Below are 18,076 nucleotides of genomic sequence, written 5' to 3' on the forward strand. Positions count from 1 at the left end.
TGGTTTCATCAGACCAGAGAATCTTGTTTCTCATGGTCTGAGAGTCCTTTAGGTGCCTTTTGGCAAACTTCAAGCGGGCTGTCATGTGCCTTTTACTGAGGAGGGGCTTTCGTCTGGCATCTCTACCATAAAGGCCTGATTGGTGGAATGCAACAGAGATGGTTGTCCTTCTGGAAGGTTCTTCCATATCCACAGAGGAACTCTGAAGCTCTGTCAGAGTGATCATCGGGTTCTTGGTCACCTCCCTGTCAAGGCCATTCTCCCCCGATTGCTCAGTTTGGCCGGGCGACCAGCTCTAGGAAGAGTATTGGTGGTTCCTGTCAGGCTTGTCGTATGAAGGAGACCAAGGCGCAGCGTGTGTATCGTTCCACATTTTATTTCAACTGTGAAACTATGCAAGACATACAAATAAACAAATAAACAAAACAACAAACCGCGACGAAGAGGTGCAACATACACTTACTCAAAATAATCTCCCACAAAACCTAGTGGGAAAAACAACAACTTAAATATGATCCCCAATTAGAGACAACAATGACCAGCTGCCTCTAATTGGAGATCATCCCAAAAAACAACAACATAGAAATACAGAAACTAGAACCCCACATAGAAATACATAAACTAGACAAAACCCCCAACATAGAAAAAAGAAACTAGAACCAACATAGACATAAATAAACTAGACAAAACCCCCTGTCACGCCCCGACCTACTCTACCATAGAAAATAAAAGCTTTCTATGGTCAGGACGTGACAGTTCCAAACTTCTTCCATTGAAGAATGATGGAGGACACTGTGTTCTTGGGGACCTTCAATGCTGCAGACATTTTTTGGAACCCTTCCCCAGATCTGCGCATTGACACAATTCTCTCTCGGAGCTCTACGGACAATTCCTTTGACCTCATGGCTTGGTTTTTATTCTGACATGCACTGTCAACTGTTGGACCTTTATATAGACAGGTGTGTGCCTTTCCATGTCCACTCAATTGAATTTACCACAGCTGGACTCCAATCAAGTTCTAGAAACACGTCAAAGATGATCATTGGAAACAGGATGCACCTGAGCTCAATTTCAAGTCTCATAGCAAAGGGTCTGAATACTTATGCAAATAAGCTATTTCTGTTTAATTTATTTATACATTCGCAAAAATGTTAAAAACCTGTTTTCGCTTTGTCATTATGGGGTATTGTGTGTAGGGTGATGAGGATTTTTTAAATTTAATCCATTTTAGAATAAGGCTGTAACTTAAAAAAATGTGGAAAAAGGGAAGGGGTCTGAATACTTTCCGAATGCACTGTATGTACAAACAAAAAACCACTAAAACACCACAACTCAAGTGTTCAAATCCATTAAATAAACACAATCACAAAGATTCACTATTCATTCATTAAGGGCAGGGCTTAAGGAACATTATGCGTTTAAGAAAATACATTTGGCAAAAATGTTTTTGAAATAGAGCTCAACGGGTAATTTTTAAGAGTTGTTTGACAAGAATGTTCAATGTGGAACTGCAGAATCTGCTCTTTCTGATACTATATAGACATCCAAACGTTTTACCTGCTTGTGACTCTGTAGGGGAATCTTTAAGTCACAATTTGGCGCTCCGTTTACCTGCCTCTGTGTCAATCACAAGCTGCGCTGTTCATCAGATTCTTCATATACAATTTAACAATTGATAATACTCTCACCCATCAGACTATTATCAATTGAATCTTGTCTTTCAGGAAACTCTATTTTTATATGAAATTAGTCAATATACACTACATGACCAAAAGTATACCTCATCGAACATCTCATTCCAAAATCATTGGCATTAATATGGAGTTGACCCCCCTTTGCTGTTATAACAGCAATTCCATACGTGTTATTTCATAGTTTTGATGTCTTCGCTATTATTCTACGCTGTAGAAACATTTTAAAAATAAATAAAAACCCTGGAATGAGTAGGTGTGTCCTAACATTTGACTGGTACTGTAGCTAGAAGTATTATTAGCTAGCTAGATTCTATGTTCTGTATATTAGCTTAGTGAGGATTTTACAAATGGGACTTACAACTGAGAAAGAATGAATGTATACTAATAATAACACAATGAAATGTATGGGCATTATCAAAGGGAAGTTGGGATGGTCATTTCTTGACTAGGACTTATTATACACAGATACGACAACCTCGGGAACCACTTGACATTTTGGGAATTCCCTTCCGACACTCACCTTCTCCAGTTTTCCCGACACAGGGATGAGTTTGGGCGGCGGACCGCCAATATTCCCGTTGAGACCTCGGTTATCCCTCTGCTCCTCCGAGTCGCTACACGGACTCCCGACCGCCACCACATGGTTATCATTCCAGTCTCCTACAGTCACCACCTCAGTCACAAACCCATAGTTTCCATTCCCTGCACCAACACCCCCTCCAGCCGCACACCCTGTCCCACCAGCAGAGTTACCCGCCCGGGGCTGCTTCTTGGTGGGCAGTGGCGGGGGCTGGAGCTGTGTGGTCTGGATCTGGTTGTTGATGACCAGTAGGTGTTCCAGGGAGCTCGCGCTGTGCAGGGTGTTGCTATCCCCCTGGAGCCTGAAACAGCTGGTGGTTGGGGTGTTATGGCGTGTCTTAGTGCTGAAATAAAAATGATTTAGAATAATAATTGATTGGAATTACAGTATATAGCATTTTTCCAGTAGCTCTTTTCCATAGTATTAAAAAAAACAAGTAACCTTTATTTAACTAGGCAAGTCAGTTCATAACAAATTCTTATTTACAACGACGGCCTACACCAGCCAAACCCAGACGACGCTGGGCCAATTGTGCGCCGCCCTATGGGTCTCTCTATCACAGCCGGTTGTGATAGAGCCTGGATTTGAACCAGGGTGTCTGTAGTGACGCCTCTAGCACTGAGATGTAGTGCCTTAGATTTCTGCGCCACTCGGAAGCCAGTAAGGGAGGAATCACTAGCCTGGTCCCAGATCTGTTTGTGCTCTTGTTTGGCATGATAATCCCAGGAGTTGGCAAGAGAGCAGAAACAAGGTAAAAAACTGGAAACCAGGCTAGGAAATCATCTCATCCACGACCAATATAGCCTGAGTGTCAGTCTGTTTGTGCTATCATGCCAACTCCTTGTCACTTATTTTCCAACCATGTTTGGCTTGACCAGGATAACAATAAAGTAGGCAAGCGCACTTAAACAGACTGGCACCCGGCCACGACTAATGAGTAGCACCCTACCTGAACTCGCTGGCTGCCCGGCAGTGTCGCTGCTCCTGATAGGTCCGGCCAGAAATGAGGCTGCTGACGGAGCCCATGGTGGCTCCGGGGCCACAGGGGCCACAGGGCCCTCCAACCACGGGGGAGAGGGAAACGATGTCGAGGCTGTTAGGAGGCTTGGGGTGGTCAGTCGTGGACACAGGCAGGGTCTGAACCAGAGCCATGGTACCTGGACAAGGCCGGACATGCACTGAACACACACTCTGCATCGAGAGAGAGGGGAAGAAAAGTTTAATTTCAAGTACACTTCATTGGGACATTATTAAGGCTGATCATTGTTACAGGTCATAGTTAAACACATTTCCCATCCTTTCCCTTCAACATTCAAAATATGAAGTTAAAAAATCTGATTTAGCAAGACAGAAAGAATGCGGGTGAGTGTGTAGAACTGTGTGTGTGTTTGTGTGCTTCGTGTTTAAGTGTTTCATTTCCAGACAGTATTATGTTAGTGTGAGTTGCCTGGGGGACAGAAAGGGGACATATTATACACACACACTCACTGTCCCACATATAGTACCTCAAAGCCCATTCCTCCCGGGGGCTTCCATGCAGGACACCCATCAACTCTATGCCAAATTAAATCAGTGTTTTTGCCCAGGATACCAAGCGCCCAGTACACAAGTGCAGGGAACACAGGCCATTTTCAGCCAACAGTCAGAGAAAGGATAGGGAGCAGAGAGAGAGGGAGGAAATATAGGTGGAGAAATGAGGACATAAAGAGAAGGAGAAAGGAATTGGGGATTCCTAGGTTCCGAGGAGGACACCTACTGATGAGGGCGTAATAACCGAGTAGTGTCAGGGCTGTTCAACAACTCTATCAATTACTGGTCACTCCCTAACATCTCAATGACTCTCCGCTGGAGGTGTGTGTGTGTGTGTGTGTGTGTGTGTGTGTGTGCACATATGAAGTTGACCATTTCCCAGACCAGAATCATCATGAATCATGTCTTCCTTTCACCTTTCACCTTCCCCCATACACCCCCACCCCTCTCCTCAGCCCCAGCCCAGCCAAGGTCTACTCTGCCTGGGATAATGGCATTAGAAGACCCTTCGGGATGTAAGTGACCCCTCCCCCACCGGCCCTAACCCTGTGACCCCAGCAGGAGTGGGATGTAGCTGGGCAGACTCCCTACTCTCTCCTCCCTGACATCCAGTAGCCTGGTTTTGTTCCTGCTGCTCTGGGATACAAAGCCCCAGATCTCATTTCCCTCTGATGTTGTTCACTGCTTATTTCTAAAGTTATGAAGTTCCTCCCTCGCATGCAACTCCTCCTCCCACATACACACATTCCCTGACCCCTTATCTTTCACTAGTCAGACTGAGCAAAAATTCAACCCCTCCCCCCACCTTCTCCTCTCCAAAACATGGTGAGAAAGTGGGTGGGTTGTTTGAGCGCTCCTTTGCTTCAGAGGCAGTGAAGGCAACAAGCAGAGGGTGATTTGGAAGCATGACACAAAAACATGCGACAAAACATCCAAGTGTCTCTTTCTTTGGAAGCTTATGTAAAGCAGTTTAACACATTTTCAAGTATGAGTATTATAGAAGTATTCCTTTATAGAAAACACTTTAAACATGAAGCAGTGCCAAACGATTTTGGGTAGCACTTTAGTGCTGAAATAAGGGGTAACGGCAGGGACATAAAAGGAAACGACCGAGAAATAACACAGTACCAACAGGGTAATAACCCGTTCATAGTTAGTATCTAGCTGCTAAATAACAACATAAAGGGTGACCCATTTTCCTGGTTGTTATGTAGAAAGAAGTATTTGTTACTTAAAAACTATAAATACTAGAGGCTAATAAGCACAAACTATGTAGTAAGTATTCAAGGCCATTTCACCTGTACTCAGCAGCACTGTATGTGCTCATATAGAATGTAGAAATACTTTTTATTCAACAGAAACGCTTGAGAAACTACATCATACTGTATGTGGGCCAACCACAAAACAAGGCTTTTGGTAGCTACAGTTGAAGTCGGAAGTTTACATACACCTTAGCCAAATACATTTAAACTCAGTTTTTCACAATACCTGACGTTTAATCTTAGTAAAAATTCCCTGGCTCAGGTCAGTTAGGATCACCACTTTATTTTAAGAATGTGAAATGTCAGGATAATAGTAGAGAAAATTATTTATTTCAGCTTTTATTACTTTCATCACATTCCCAGTGGGTCAGAAGTTTACATACACTCAATTAGTATTTGGTAGCATTGCCTTTAAATCATTTAACTTGGGTCAAACGTTTTTGGTAGCCTTCCACAAGCTTTCCACAATAAGTTTGGTGAATTTTGGCCCATTCCTCCTGACAGAGCTGGTGTAACTGAGTCAGGTTTGTAGGCCTCCTTGCTCGCACACACTTTATCAGTTCTGCCCACAAATCTTCTATAGGATTGAGGTCAGGGCTTTGTGATGGCCACTCCAATACCTTGGCTTTGTTGTCCTTAAACCATTTTGCCACAACTTTGGAAGTGTGCTTGGAGTCATTGTCCATTTGGAAGACCCATTTGCGACCAAGCTTTAACTTCCTGACTGATGTCTTGAGATGTGGCTTCAATAAATCCACATAATTTTCCTCCTCACGGTGCCATCTATTATGTGAAGTGCACTAGTCCCTCCTGCAGCAAAGCACCCCCACAACATGATGCTGCCACCCCCGTGCTTCACGGTTGGGATGGTGTTCTTCGGCTTGCAAGCATCCCCATTTTTCCTCCAAACAAAACGATGGTCATTATGGCCAAACAGTTGTATATTTGTTTCATCAAACCAGAGGACATTTCTTCAAAAAGTACGATCTTTGTCCCCATGTGCAGCTGCAAACCGTAGTCTGGCTTTTTTGATGGCGGTTTTGGAGCAGTGGCTTCTTCCTTTCTGAGCAGCCTTTCAGGTTATGTCGATATAGGATTCGTTTTACTGTGGATATAAAAACTTTTGTATCTGTTTTCTCCAGCATCTTCACAAGGTCCTTTGCTGCTGTTCTGGGATTGATTTGCACTTTTCGCACCAAAGTACGTTCATCTCTAGGAGACAGAACGCGTCTCCTTCCTGAGCTATATGACGGCTGCGTGGTCCCATGGTGTTTTTCCTTGCATACTATTGTTTGTACAGATGAACGTGGTACATTCACACGTTTGGAAATTGCTCCCAATGATGAACCAGACTTGTGGAGGTCAACAATTGTTTTTCTGAGGTCTTGGCTGATTTCTTTTGATTTTCCCATGATGTCAAGCAAAGAGGCACTGAGTTTGAAGGTAGGCCTTGAAATACATGCACAGGTACACCTCCAATTGACTCAAATTATGTCAATTAGAAGCTTCTAAAGTCATGACATAATTTTCTGGAAGAAATTATGTCTGTTTAAAGGCAGTCAACTTAGTGTACGTAAATGTCTGACCCACTGGAATTGTGATACAGTGAACTATAAGTGAAATAATCTGTCTGTAAATAATTGTTGAAAAATTACTTGTGTCATGCACAAAGTAGATGTCCTAACCGACTTGCCAAAACTATAGTTTGCTAACAACGAGTTTTAATGACTCCAACCTAAGTGTATGTAAACTTCCGACTTCAACCCTAGCTAGCCTAGCTAAACAACCTAGCATTGCATCACACAGTGTATAACTCTTTTAACACAGTACTAATACATCACCAACTTTTCCGTGTTATAAACTTTTTAAACAATACATAACTCTCCTCAGCAAGCATCAAAGAAGACTGAGGAGAGAAAGCGCAGTGCAGGCTGCTGATCTGATGTTACTGCAGACCAAAGCCATCAATCCAAAAGCGATTCTCAATCACAAAAGGCAGGCATGAAAAATAACAAAGAGCAACGAAAAGTATATTTTCAACAAAAAAAATGTTGCTTTAGAATACAGTGCTGAAGCACCCTAGTTATACTGAATGAAGTACCAGTAATGAACATAATAATTATAGTCAGTAACAACTGACTATTTGCACATCACCTGTAAGTACCGGATAACTAGGAGCAAAAGACCCAAAAGGTATGTTTGTGGTTGGCCTACATACAGTCTAAGTAGGCCTATGATGTCTTTTCTCAAATCAAATCAAAAGTATTTCTACAAAGGTTCAGGTGAAATGGCTTTGAATATTTAGTACATAAGTTGTGCTTCTTACCTTCTAATATTTGTAGTTCTAAAGTGCTTTATCTTGGCCAGGACGCAGTTGTAAATGAGAACTTGTTCTCAACTAGCCTACCTAAAGGTGAAATAAAAAAAATAAAAATACAAATAAAAGTAGTTAGTTTATACATAACCAGGAAAATGTTTCACCCTTAATATTGTTATTTAGCTGCTAGATACTAACTATGAATGGGTTATTACCATATTGTTACCCTGTCGTTATTTCCCTGTTGTTTCCTGTTAATTCCCTGTGGTTACCCCTTATTTTAGCACTGTAAACTAACGTGCTACCTGAGTTTGTTTGGTGGTGCAACTCTATTCCCCATCTTTGAAGACCTTCTCTCATCTGACAGATGACTGAGGAGATGGAACAGAGGAATTAGGTTCCTGATACCTCTGTCTTTGTAATATCTAGTTGATGAGACTGAGGGGTAGTGTCGTGACAGTGGATCTTTACCTCTACCCTGATAGGATCCGTGACTGGAATGGGATCCGTGACTGAGAAGTATAATCCCGTTATAAGTAAGTTTGATCCAGTCTGTTAATAAGGCCAGGGTTGCCACAGGGAGGAAAGGATTATTCTGGATATCTGAGTCACCTCTGGAATCTCATGGAATCTTCGTAGAGTTTCGGAATGTCTATGTTGCTCCAGACAGAGAGAGAAAGAAAGAGGTGCAGCAGAGATACCAAATCTATTGGGAATAAGGACACTCAAGACTTAATCCTGTTTGGTTAGTGTTTGGTGTGCACACAGATTGTGAGCAGGATGGGTGAAGGGGGTCATTTTGTGTTCAAGCATTCTCATTTTGATGCCAAATCCACCACTGGTGTGCATGGCCATAGAGCTCTATTTTCATGTCATCTGACCAAAGCACTGATTCCAGATCCAAGTGCCAATGTCGTTTAGCAAACTCCAGGCATTTACATTGGTTGGTTGACATCAAAATAGAGCTCTTTGTTCAAGCACACCAGTGGTGTGTTAGGCATCGAAATGAGAATGCATGAGCAGAAAATAACCCTATACCTACTGTAAAACATCATGGTGGATCTTTGATGTTGTGGTGCTAATTTGCTTCCACTGGTCCTGGGCTACTTGTTAAGGTCAGGACCCCACATTTCATTGTGCCAATCAAGATCTTTTCAAATGTAAGAAATAATATTATCTCTGTAACTGCCTTAGTGATCAAATTCTCTCAGTTATGCAAGATCACTACCGGTGCCATTAAGGTCCAGACCTTTTGTCAGAGGCCGCATTACAGGTTACAATGACAGCCTTTCAGTTGCAAAAAAAAATATCAAGAACATTTACGTCACATGAGCACCACAATACCTACAGTACTTCCCCCACGCTGTACCAAGGTTTTCCAGCACACATCTTTGACCTACTACAGTAGCTATGTTGGTCTATTGTACTTAAAACAATGTGTAGGCAGGTTGCTTAGGATTCAACCTTTCTCAAACAGCCTAATTCATACTCTTCAGAAGGATAATGGACTTTACAGTGTCCTGCTATTAAAATAATGTATATTTTTATTTATTTTTATTTCACCTTTTATTTAACCAGGTAGGCCAGTTGAAAACAAGTTAGTTCTCATTTACAACTGTGACCTGGCCAAGATAAAGCAAAGCAGTGCGACAAAAACAACAACACAGAGTTACAAATAAACAAACGTACAGTCAATAACACAATAGAAAAATATATGTACAGTGTGTGCAAATGTAGAAGGGTAGGGAGGTAAGCAATAAATAGGCCATAGAGGCGAAATAATTACAATTTAGCATTAACACTGGAGTGATAGATGTGAAGATGATGATGTGCAAGTAAAGATACTGGTTTGCAAAAGAGCAAGAGGATAAATAACAATATGGGGATGAGGGAGTTGGGTGTGCTATTTACAGATTGGCTGTGTACAGGTACAGTGATCGGTAAGCTGCTCTGACAGCTGATGCTTAAAGTTACAGAGGGATATATACGAATCCAGCTTCAGTGATTTTGCAATTCGTTCCAGTCATTGGCAGCAGAGAACTGGAGGGAAAGGCGGCCAAAGAAAGTGTTGGCTTTGGGGATGACCAGTGAAATATACTTGCTGGAGTATGTGGGTGTTGCTATGGTGACCAGTGAGTTGAGGTAAGGTGGGGCTTTACCTAGCATAGACTTATAGATGACCTGGAGCCAGTGGATTTGGCAACGAATATGTAGTGAGGGCCAGCCAAAGAGAGCATACAGGTCGCAGTGGTGGGTAGTATATGGGGCTTTGGTGACAAAACGGATGGCACTGTGATAGACTACATCCAGTTTGCTGAGTAGAGTGTTGGGGGTTATTTTGTAAATGACATCGCCGAAGTCAAGGATCAGTAGGATAGTCAGTTTTACGAGGGTATGGTTGGCAGCATGAGTGAAGGAGGCTTTGTTGCAAAATAGGAAGCCGATTTTAGATTTAATTTTGGATTGGTTAAGCTTAATGTGAGTCTGAAAGGAGAGTTTACAGTCTAACCAGACACCTAGGTATTTGTGGTTTTCCACATGTTCTAAGTCAGAACTGTCCAGAGTAGTGATGCTAGTCGGGCGGGAGGGTGCGGGCAGCAATCGGTTGAAGAGCATGCACTTAGTTTTACTTGCATTTAAAAGCACTTGGAGGCCACGGAAGGAGTGTAGTATGGCATTGAAGCTCATTTGGAGGTTTGCTAGCACAGTGTCCAAAAAAGGGCCAGATGTATACAGAATGGTGTTGTCTGCGTAGAGGTAGATCAGAGAATCACCAGCAGCAAGAGCGACATCATTGATATATACAGAGAAAAGTGTCGGCCCAAGAATTGAACCCTGTGGCACCCCCATAGAGACTGCCAGAGGTCCGGACAACAGGCCCTCCGATTTGACACACTGAACTCTATCTGAGAAGTAGTTGGTGAACCAGGCGAGGCAGTCATTTGAGAAACCAAGGCTGTTGAGTCTGCCAATAAGAATGCAATGATTGACAGTCTAAAGCCTTGACCAGGTCGATGAAGACGGCTGCACAGAACTGTCTTTTATCGACGGCGGTTATGATATCGTTTAGGACCTTGAGCGTGGAACAGAGGAGGAGTACGCTCTCCAATGTGCGCTCTGAACGCTCCGAGAGCGAAGCGCTCTGAATTTACCAACAGACAACCTGACAGCACAGTTGCAGTCACCAACGCTCTGGATAACATAAAAACAGCCTAACTGTAACATCTGCTTCCAACTCACACTCTCAAACATGTAGATTCCCTGAACGTAGCTCACTTTCCAGCTCACACTCTCAAACACATAGATCCCCTGAACGCAGCACACTCTCCAGATCCCAATCACCTGAATTCTGATCACCTGTTCATACACCTGTATGTCATTATCACACTATTTAGTTCAGTTCTTTGCACCCCATCATTGTGAGGTATTGTTTGTTTTGTGACACACTTCTATTCGGAGCGCTGTTTTTCACATAAATTATTCCTCCCGTGTATGATAGTTTTTGCCTGCCTCACTAACAACGCCTTTTGCCTATTCCTTCCATGTACCTTAGCCTATCGGATTTCCTGTTATCAACCTATTGCCTGATCTCCCAGACGACATTACTAGCCTTTTCCCTGTCTGTACTGTTGCCTGTTTGTACCCTCTGTGTATGACCTTCTGCCTGCCCCTGGACCCAGCTACCTGCCTCCTCCTGTGGTCCTTTACAATAAACACCTGCTGCGCCCTGCGCTTGAAACCAGCTCTCTGTCTCCCATCATGTTCATTATACTAACCAGCTCTGCTAGGGCGAATGAGAATGGGGGAGTGCTCAGTCCTCCTTTTCCTGTAGTCCACAATCATCTCCTTAGTCTTGGTTACGTTGAGGGATAGTATTGGCACCTACTGTAAGTATCGCGATCATATCATATTGTGAGGTCACTGGCAAAGAGGTGGGGCTTTAGGAGGGATTGAAAGATAGTGATGCACTCCAAGTCACTGATGGAGGAAGTTCCAGAGCCTAGGAGCAACCCTGGAGAATGCCCTGTCGCCGAAGTTCTAGAGCTTCCACCTGGGGATGACAAGGTGGCCTGCTGTGGTCGAACGGATTGCGTGTGTGGGTTGATGGGGGAGAAGAAGGTTTGAGAGGTAAGGGGGGAGCAAGGTGATGAAGGGCTTTGTAGGTCATGCCTGAAAATATGAAGAGTGGTATTCAGCGATGTATTGTGTTGGATTTGCCCCAAACATAACTCTTTGTATTCAGGACATAAAGTACATTTATTTTACAATTGTTTTGCAGTTTTACTTTAGTGCTCTTTGCAAAACAAGATGCACGTTTAAGAATATTTGTATTCTGTACAGGCTTCCTTCTTTTCACTCTGTCATTTAGGTTAATATTGTGGAGTAACTACAATGTTGTTGATCCATCCTCAGTTTTCTCCTATCACAGCCATTAAATTCTGTAACTGTTTTAAAGTCACCATTGGCCTCATGGTGAAATCCCTGAGCGGTTTCCTTCCTCTCCGGCAACTGAGTTAGGAAAGACACCTATATCTTTGTAGTGACTGGGTGTATTGATACACCATCCAAAGTGTAATTAATAACTTCACCATGCTCAAAGGGATATTCAAAAGGTGCCCTTCTGTGCGAGGGATTGGAAAACCTCCCTGGTCTTTGTGGTTGAATCTGTCTTTGAAATTCACTGCTCGACTAAGGGACCTTACAGATAATTGTATGTGTGGTGTAGTAGTCATTCAAAATCATGTTAAACACTATTATTGCACACACAGTGAGTCCATGCAACTTATTATGTAACTTGTTAAGCAAATATTTAGGCTTGCCATAACAAAGGGGTTGAATACTTATTGACTCGAGACATTTTAGATTTTCATTTTTTATTAATTTGTAAAAATGTCTAAAAACATCATTCTACTTTGACATTATGGGGTATTGTGTGAAGGCCAGTGACACAAAATCTCAATTTAATCCATTTTAAATTCAGGAATGTGGAAAAAGTCAATGGGTGTGAATACTTTCTGAAAGCACTGTAAAACACAGTTTTAGTTTTTAATTGCCCTTACATTCCTACACTGTGACTGTCTGTCTGATGTCTCTGTCACCTTCCCTCACATGGCTTGAAGACCTGTAGCGTGTGTGTGTGTGTGTGTGTGTCCACTTCTTACTAACCACAATGGCTGCCAGTCGGCTTCTCTGTTAGCCAATTTTTCCTTGTCTAGTTTGGGAAGTACCTAGCGTTGCTGAATTCTCAATCAGTCTGCCACCAGGTACTGACCCACTTCATTAAAGCAGGCTTTCTATGCTGTAACACAGAATACATGCACGTGCACATGAACATGCACATGCACACACACAGATCAAACACAGCTAGAGACTGGCAACAAAAGCCAGTTTAGTTTTCTTTTATGGCCAACCGTTTGCTATTGCAGACTTCAGCTGCTCTCTCTGTTTGTATTGGTTGCCATGGCACCAGAGAGGCCTACATGTTTCATGCCCGGGGTGGAACAAGATAGAGGGAGGGAGGGTGAGAATAAGAGAAAGAAGAAAGGAAAAGGAGAAAAACTAAAGAAAGAAAGAACAAAAGAAAGAATGAAAGAAGATACCGGGAATAGGTAAAATAATAAAAAGAGAGAAAGAGAGAGTGAATGAGTGAGTCAGGGTGTGAGTCAGTGTCTCTGTGTGTGTGTGTCAGTCTGACAGGGGGCAGGTTGGCTCCTTAGCATCTCAAAGCATCTGGGCTCCATTCTGTCCAGACTGTAGAGAGGGCTGAAGACTGAATCACACACACACACACACACGCACGCACGCACGCACACGCACACGCACACCCACACGCACACACACACACACACACACACACACACACACACACACACACACACACAGCAGGTGGAGTTCACTGTATGGGCATACCAGGAGTGTTAACCTGTCTGGGCTAGGGGGCAGTATTTTCACGGCCGGATGAAAAACGTACCCAATTTAAACAGGTTACTACTCTGGCCCAGAAACTAGAATATGCATATTATTAGTAGATTTGGATAGAAAACACTCTGAAGTTTCTAAAACTGTTTGAATGGTGTCTGTGAGTATAACAGAACTCATATGGCAGGCAAAAACCTGAGAAATTTCCAAGCAGGAAGTGGAAAGTCTGAGAATTGTAGTTCTTCTTTTGATTCTCTATCGAAACTACAGTGTCTGTGGGGGACGTTGCACTTCCTAAGGCTTCCATTGGCTGTCTAAAGCCTTCAGAAAGTGGTTTGAGCATTTTCCTGTCACTGGGCAGATAATAGGAGCTCAGTTTTTGAGTGGACTGCCTGGCAACAAAGGGATTGGATATGCTCGGTCCCGTGAGCGCGCCCCTCCTTCTTTTTCTTCTTGAATGAATATGCTACTGTCTGGTTGGAATATTATCGCAATTTTACATTTAAAATACAATGAAGATTGATTTTAAACAGCGTTTGACATGCTTCTAAGTACGGTAATGGAAAATTTTGACTTTTCGTCTCTCGAGGTATTTGTACATAAATATGGATTATTTAGAACAAAAACAACATTTCTTGTGGAAGTAGCAGTCCTGGGAGTGCATTCTGACGAAGATCAGCAAAGGTAAGAGCATATTTCTAATACTAATTCTGAGTTTAGGTTGCCCCGAACTTGGCGGGTGTCTGAATAGCTCACCGTGATGGCTGAGCTATGTACTCAGAATATTGAAAAATGTGCTTTCTCCGTAAAGCTATTTTCAAATCTGACACAGCGGTTGCATCCAGGGGTAGTCTATCTATAATTCTTAAAATAATTGTTATATATTTTGTCAACGTTTATGATGAGTATTTCTGTAAATTGATGTCCACATTCACCGGATGTTTTGGTGGGAATACATTTTCTGAACATCATGTGCCAATGTAAAATGCTGTTTTTGGATATAAATATGAACTTTATCGAACAAAACATACATGTATTGTGTAACATAATGTCCTAGGAGTGTCATCTGATGAAGATCGTCAAAGGTTAGTGTTTCATTTAGCTGTGTTTTGGGTTTTATTGACACATGTTTGGGTTTTATTGCTTGGAAAATGGCTGTGTGATTATTTTTGTCTATGTACTCTCCTAACATAATCTAATGTTTTGCTTTCGCTGTAAAGCCTTTTTGAAATCGGACAATGTGGTTAGATTAACGAGAAGTTTATCTTTAAAATGGTGTAAAATAGTTGTATGTTTGAGAAAGTTGAATTATGACATTGTTGTTTTTGAATTTTCCGCCCTGATATTTCACTGGCTGTGTCCCGCAGGTCTAGCCCATAGAAGTTTTAAGATGCTACTTAAGTTACACAGTGAGACAATGGTGGTTGTATGCAGCATTGGTCATCATAGTCACAACAGGGTTTGATTAATCAGGTCTTGGCTGGTCATTATAATTGCTACAGGGATTGATTAATCAGGTATTGGCTACAATCCCTGCGTAATAACGCCCTGTGTTAAACAGTTTAGAGAATCATACACTGCCAGAAACATACAGGTAGGAAGGAAGAATTAAAGAGTAACAGAGTAGGAGAAGAACAATGCCAGGAGAGGAGAAATAGAGAGTGTGAGAACGAGAGCGAGTGAAATAGAGCGGGAGGTGCTCCATCAGAAGCATTGTTTATTTAAAAACATCCATACAATATCAGACACATATCGCTAACCCTTTTGTCTAATAGCAAAACATATCAGTAGACTGGCTCCATATCTTCCCCGTGTAACTCTTGCTTACTCCTCTATTCTACTTTAGTCTACTCTACTATAATGTATTCAATTCTATTCCACTTTATTCTATTCTATTCTATTGTATTTATTCTGTGGGTCAGGGCATAAGGTATACAGTAGGAGACAGCTCTGGACAGATGTGGTAAACAGACAGTTGGTCCTCAGTCAGCAGGTCTGGTCTGGGAATGGGGAGGGAAGGCATTGGAAGTATGTGAGGGGAAATGGCTGAGTTGAATCTTGCGCTCAAAGTCCAGTCGTAAATTTTAGAATTTCCAACCACTAATGGTTATTTAGCAGTGGCCATTGGACAGACAGACAGACAGACAGACACTTGTGTGTGTGGGGGGGTTGCGGCTCGCGGTCAGACAGGCAGACAGGGATAATGTAAATACCGCTGGTGGTGGTGGTTGTGGGTGTGTGGAAAGACTCGGCACCACTCTGCCGGCCTGCTACTGTCCATCAGACACCAGTCCCAAATCAACCCCTTGACACCTCCCCTTGATTAGTTGAATCGAGTGTGTTGGTACTGGTCTGGAACAAAAGCCTTAGCTACACTAACTGTGTTGTTTTGTTGCTGTAAGCCAATGGGACAAGTAGCTCACAGTATTGTATTCTGGTTAAGATGATCCCCCTTAGGGTCTATTGTTGTGTTAAGTTTTACAACCAACTCTGACTGCTCTGACAATAATTGTCGAGGAGCTCAGAAAACTAGAGAGAAAGAAGCAACAAAAAGAGAGGGGAAACCCTTTTTCCTCTAAAACTTCCCTCCAAAACTCCCCTTCCCTTCTGTGGTATTGTTTCTATAGTAAGTGAAGAGCTATTGTTTCAGAGTTAAAGACGACAAGGACAGAGGCAGGCGTGTTTGTTAAATCAATTTCATTCAATTCAATTCAAAGGGATTTATTGGCATGGGAAACATTGTTTACATTGCCAAATCAAGTGAAATAGATAATAAACAAATGTGTTATTTCACTCGAAATACAACCCCACTCTGCCATGAACCAGAGAAGGGGGCAGAAAGAGGATAGGTAAACCCAGTAACAGCACCCTGTTTCTGGGGAGAGGAGAACTACCACACCTAGGCTTCACCAGAGAAACTAGGTCACACTATCACAGAGCTTCAAAATGTTGTCTGCTTCTGCTCCGCAAAGTCAAGATTTCAACAAAGCTAAAGTTATGTTAGAGACAGTTGAACAGTCATCCAATTAATAATTAGTAGTTTCCTCGTTACTGACTTCAAGCAGAATGCATAGTTGGTAGGATTAGACACACACACAGGCACAAACACACACACACACACAAATTAATTCCACACCAGCTGTTACATAAGCAGTGCTGCCTAAGTCCAACTGTGCCAGGCAGTGTGTAATTCAGGATAACTATAATGTATAATTCAAGATAACTCATCATGGAGAGACACAGGGCTCTATTTTCAGATAGCGCTAAGGAGACGCAAGTGTCAAACGTACATTCGTTTGCAATTTTGTAATGTAAAAACTGCCAGACTGGCATTTCCCACCTCTTACGCCAGATTCGGCAATTTACCTGTCTGGCAATATTTGAGGTGTGTCCTTAAATTTTTATTAGAATTTGATTTGAATTATTCACTCTCTTTTTAAGCCTTATTAATGAATTTAATCTTGCTTATTGACAACATTTGGCATGTCCATGGCTCAGACATGGCAGACACAATGCAATTTACAGTAGGCCTAGCCCCTATATCAGTGTAGATGCTGTTTAACAATATCTTTCCATATTGAAGCCATGCAATTAGGCTTCTTACAATGTGGACTCTAAACATGTTCAACATATTTAGCAAAGATGGGATAGGCCTACATATAGTACATTTTGTTATTTTGTTTCTGCAGGCTATTTAAAAAAACTAGGCTATAACAGACTAACATTCAAATTGGAGTTGATGATAACGCAATATATAAAATACCATAAATACACAACTTAAAGCAACCACATATTTAGCCATAGTGCAAGTACTGATTGGCCAGTAAAGGGTCAAGCCTCGACACACAACTTGTTAATTCATCAAAACCCAGCCCTTTAGCTCCACTGCCAACTACTGTGACCATAATTCCGGCTGTGAAAATAGCAAAAAATATTTTGGACATGCCCGAACCTATAGCGCTACCACCAGCGCTAAGATTTCCCATTGTGTTAGGTTTGTTAAAATAGTGCCCAGAGTCTGAGTGAGTAGGGGGAAACCACCTAAGTACAAAAGTGATTATACAGACAGACAGACAGACAGACAGACAGACAGACAGACAGACAGACAGACAGACAGACAGACAGACAGACAGACAGACAGACAGGGATGGATGGATGGATGGATGGATGGATGGATGGATGGATGGATGGAGGGGGAACAGAGTGGTGTGGAAAACACTGATTCAGCGCAGTGAGCTGAGACCAAACCTACTTTAATGAGCTCTCTTGCCCTCTCTTTAAGCTCTTCTTTCTCTCACACCCCTCTCTCTACTCCCCTCCCTCCATCCCCCCTCTCACTCAAACCTTATATAAAGGCCTGGCACACGGGTCAACAGAAAGAAGAGAGAGAGTCAAAGGGGAGGAGGGAAAATGGGGAATAGGAAAGGAGAAAAGGAGATGTTATGGAGGTTTGGGAAGGACAGAAAAATACATCTTGCTATATGTCACATTTCCGGCTCGGGGACAGGAAAGAGCAACTTTTCGGTTACTGGCCCAACACTCTGAACTGCAAAGCAAACTATAGTGTGAGTCAACATTGGGTCAATGTGGAAAGGGTTACGAGACCCGCAGCATGAGACACACATTTACAGTACCTCATCTGTTTTGTTCCAAAGTCTATGAGGTAACCATCCTTTCCACCTCTTCCACTGTTCAGTCCCTCTAACCCAGTCTCTCTCTCTCTCTCTCTCTCTCTCTCTCCTCCTCCTCGACTCTCTCTCTCTCTCCTCTCTCT

At 42.5% G+C, this 18,076-nt stretch overlaps 1 protein-coding gene across 4 annotated transcripts in view; it reads right to left on the reverse strand.

Annotated features, from left to right (window-relative positions):
• Positions 1–18,076, reverse strand: part of LOC115153388 (leucine zipper putative tumor suppressor 2 homolog) — an 81,255-nt gene that overhangs the window by 11,547 nt on the left and 51,632 nt on the right. For 2 of the 4 annotated variants that reach the window (XR_003867688.1, XM_029698789.1), the window contains exons 1-2: positions 3,224–4,086; positions 2,215–2,617 (exon numbers count right to left, since the gene is read on the reverse strand). Coding sequence is in view for 3 of the 4 variants with exons in the window: in XM_029698789.1 (XP_029554649.1) it covers positions 2,215–2,617; positions 3,224–3,471 (651 nt within the window). In the remaining variant the exon portion in view is untranslated. Of the gene's footprint in view, positions 1–2,214; positions 2,618–3,223; positions 4,087–7,854; positions 8,775–18,076 lie in introns of those variants that run through there. The other 2 variants (XM_029698791.1, XM_029698790.1) reach the window with 2 other exon arrangements.

This window comes from Salmo trutta, chromosome 18 (genome assembly GCF_901001165.1).
Source record: "Salmo trutta chromosome 18, fSalTru1.1, whole genome shotgun sequence".
Lineage (NCBI taxonomy): Eukaryota > Metazoa > Chordata > Actinopteri > Salmoniformes > Salmonidae > Salmo > Salmo trutta.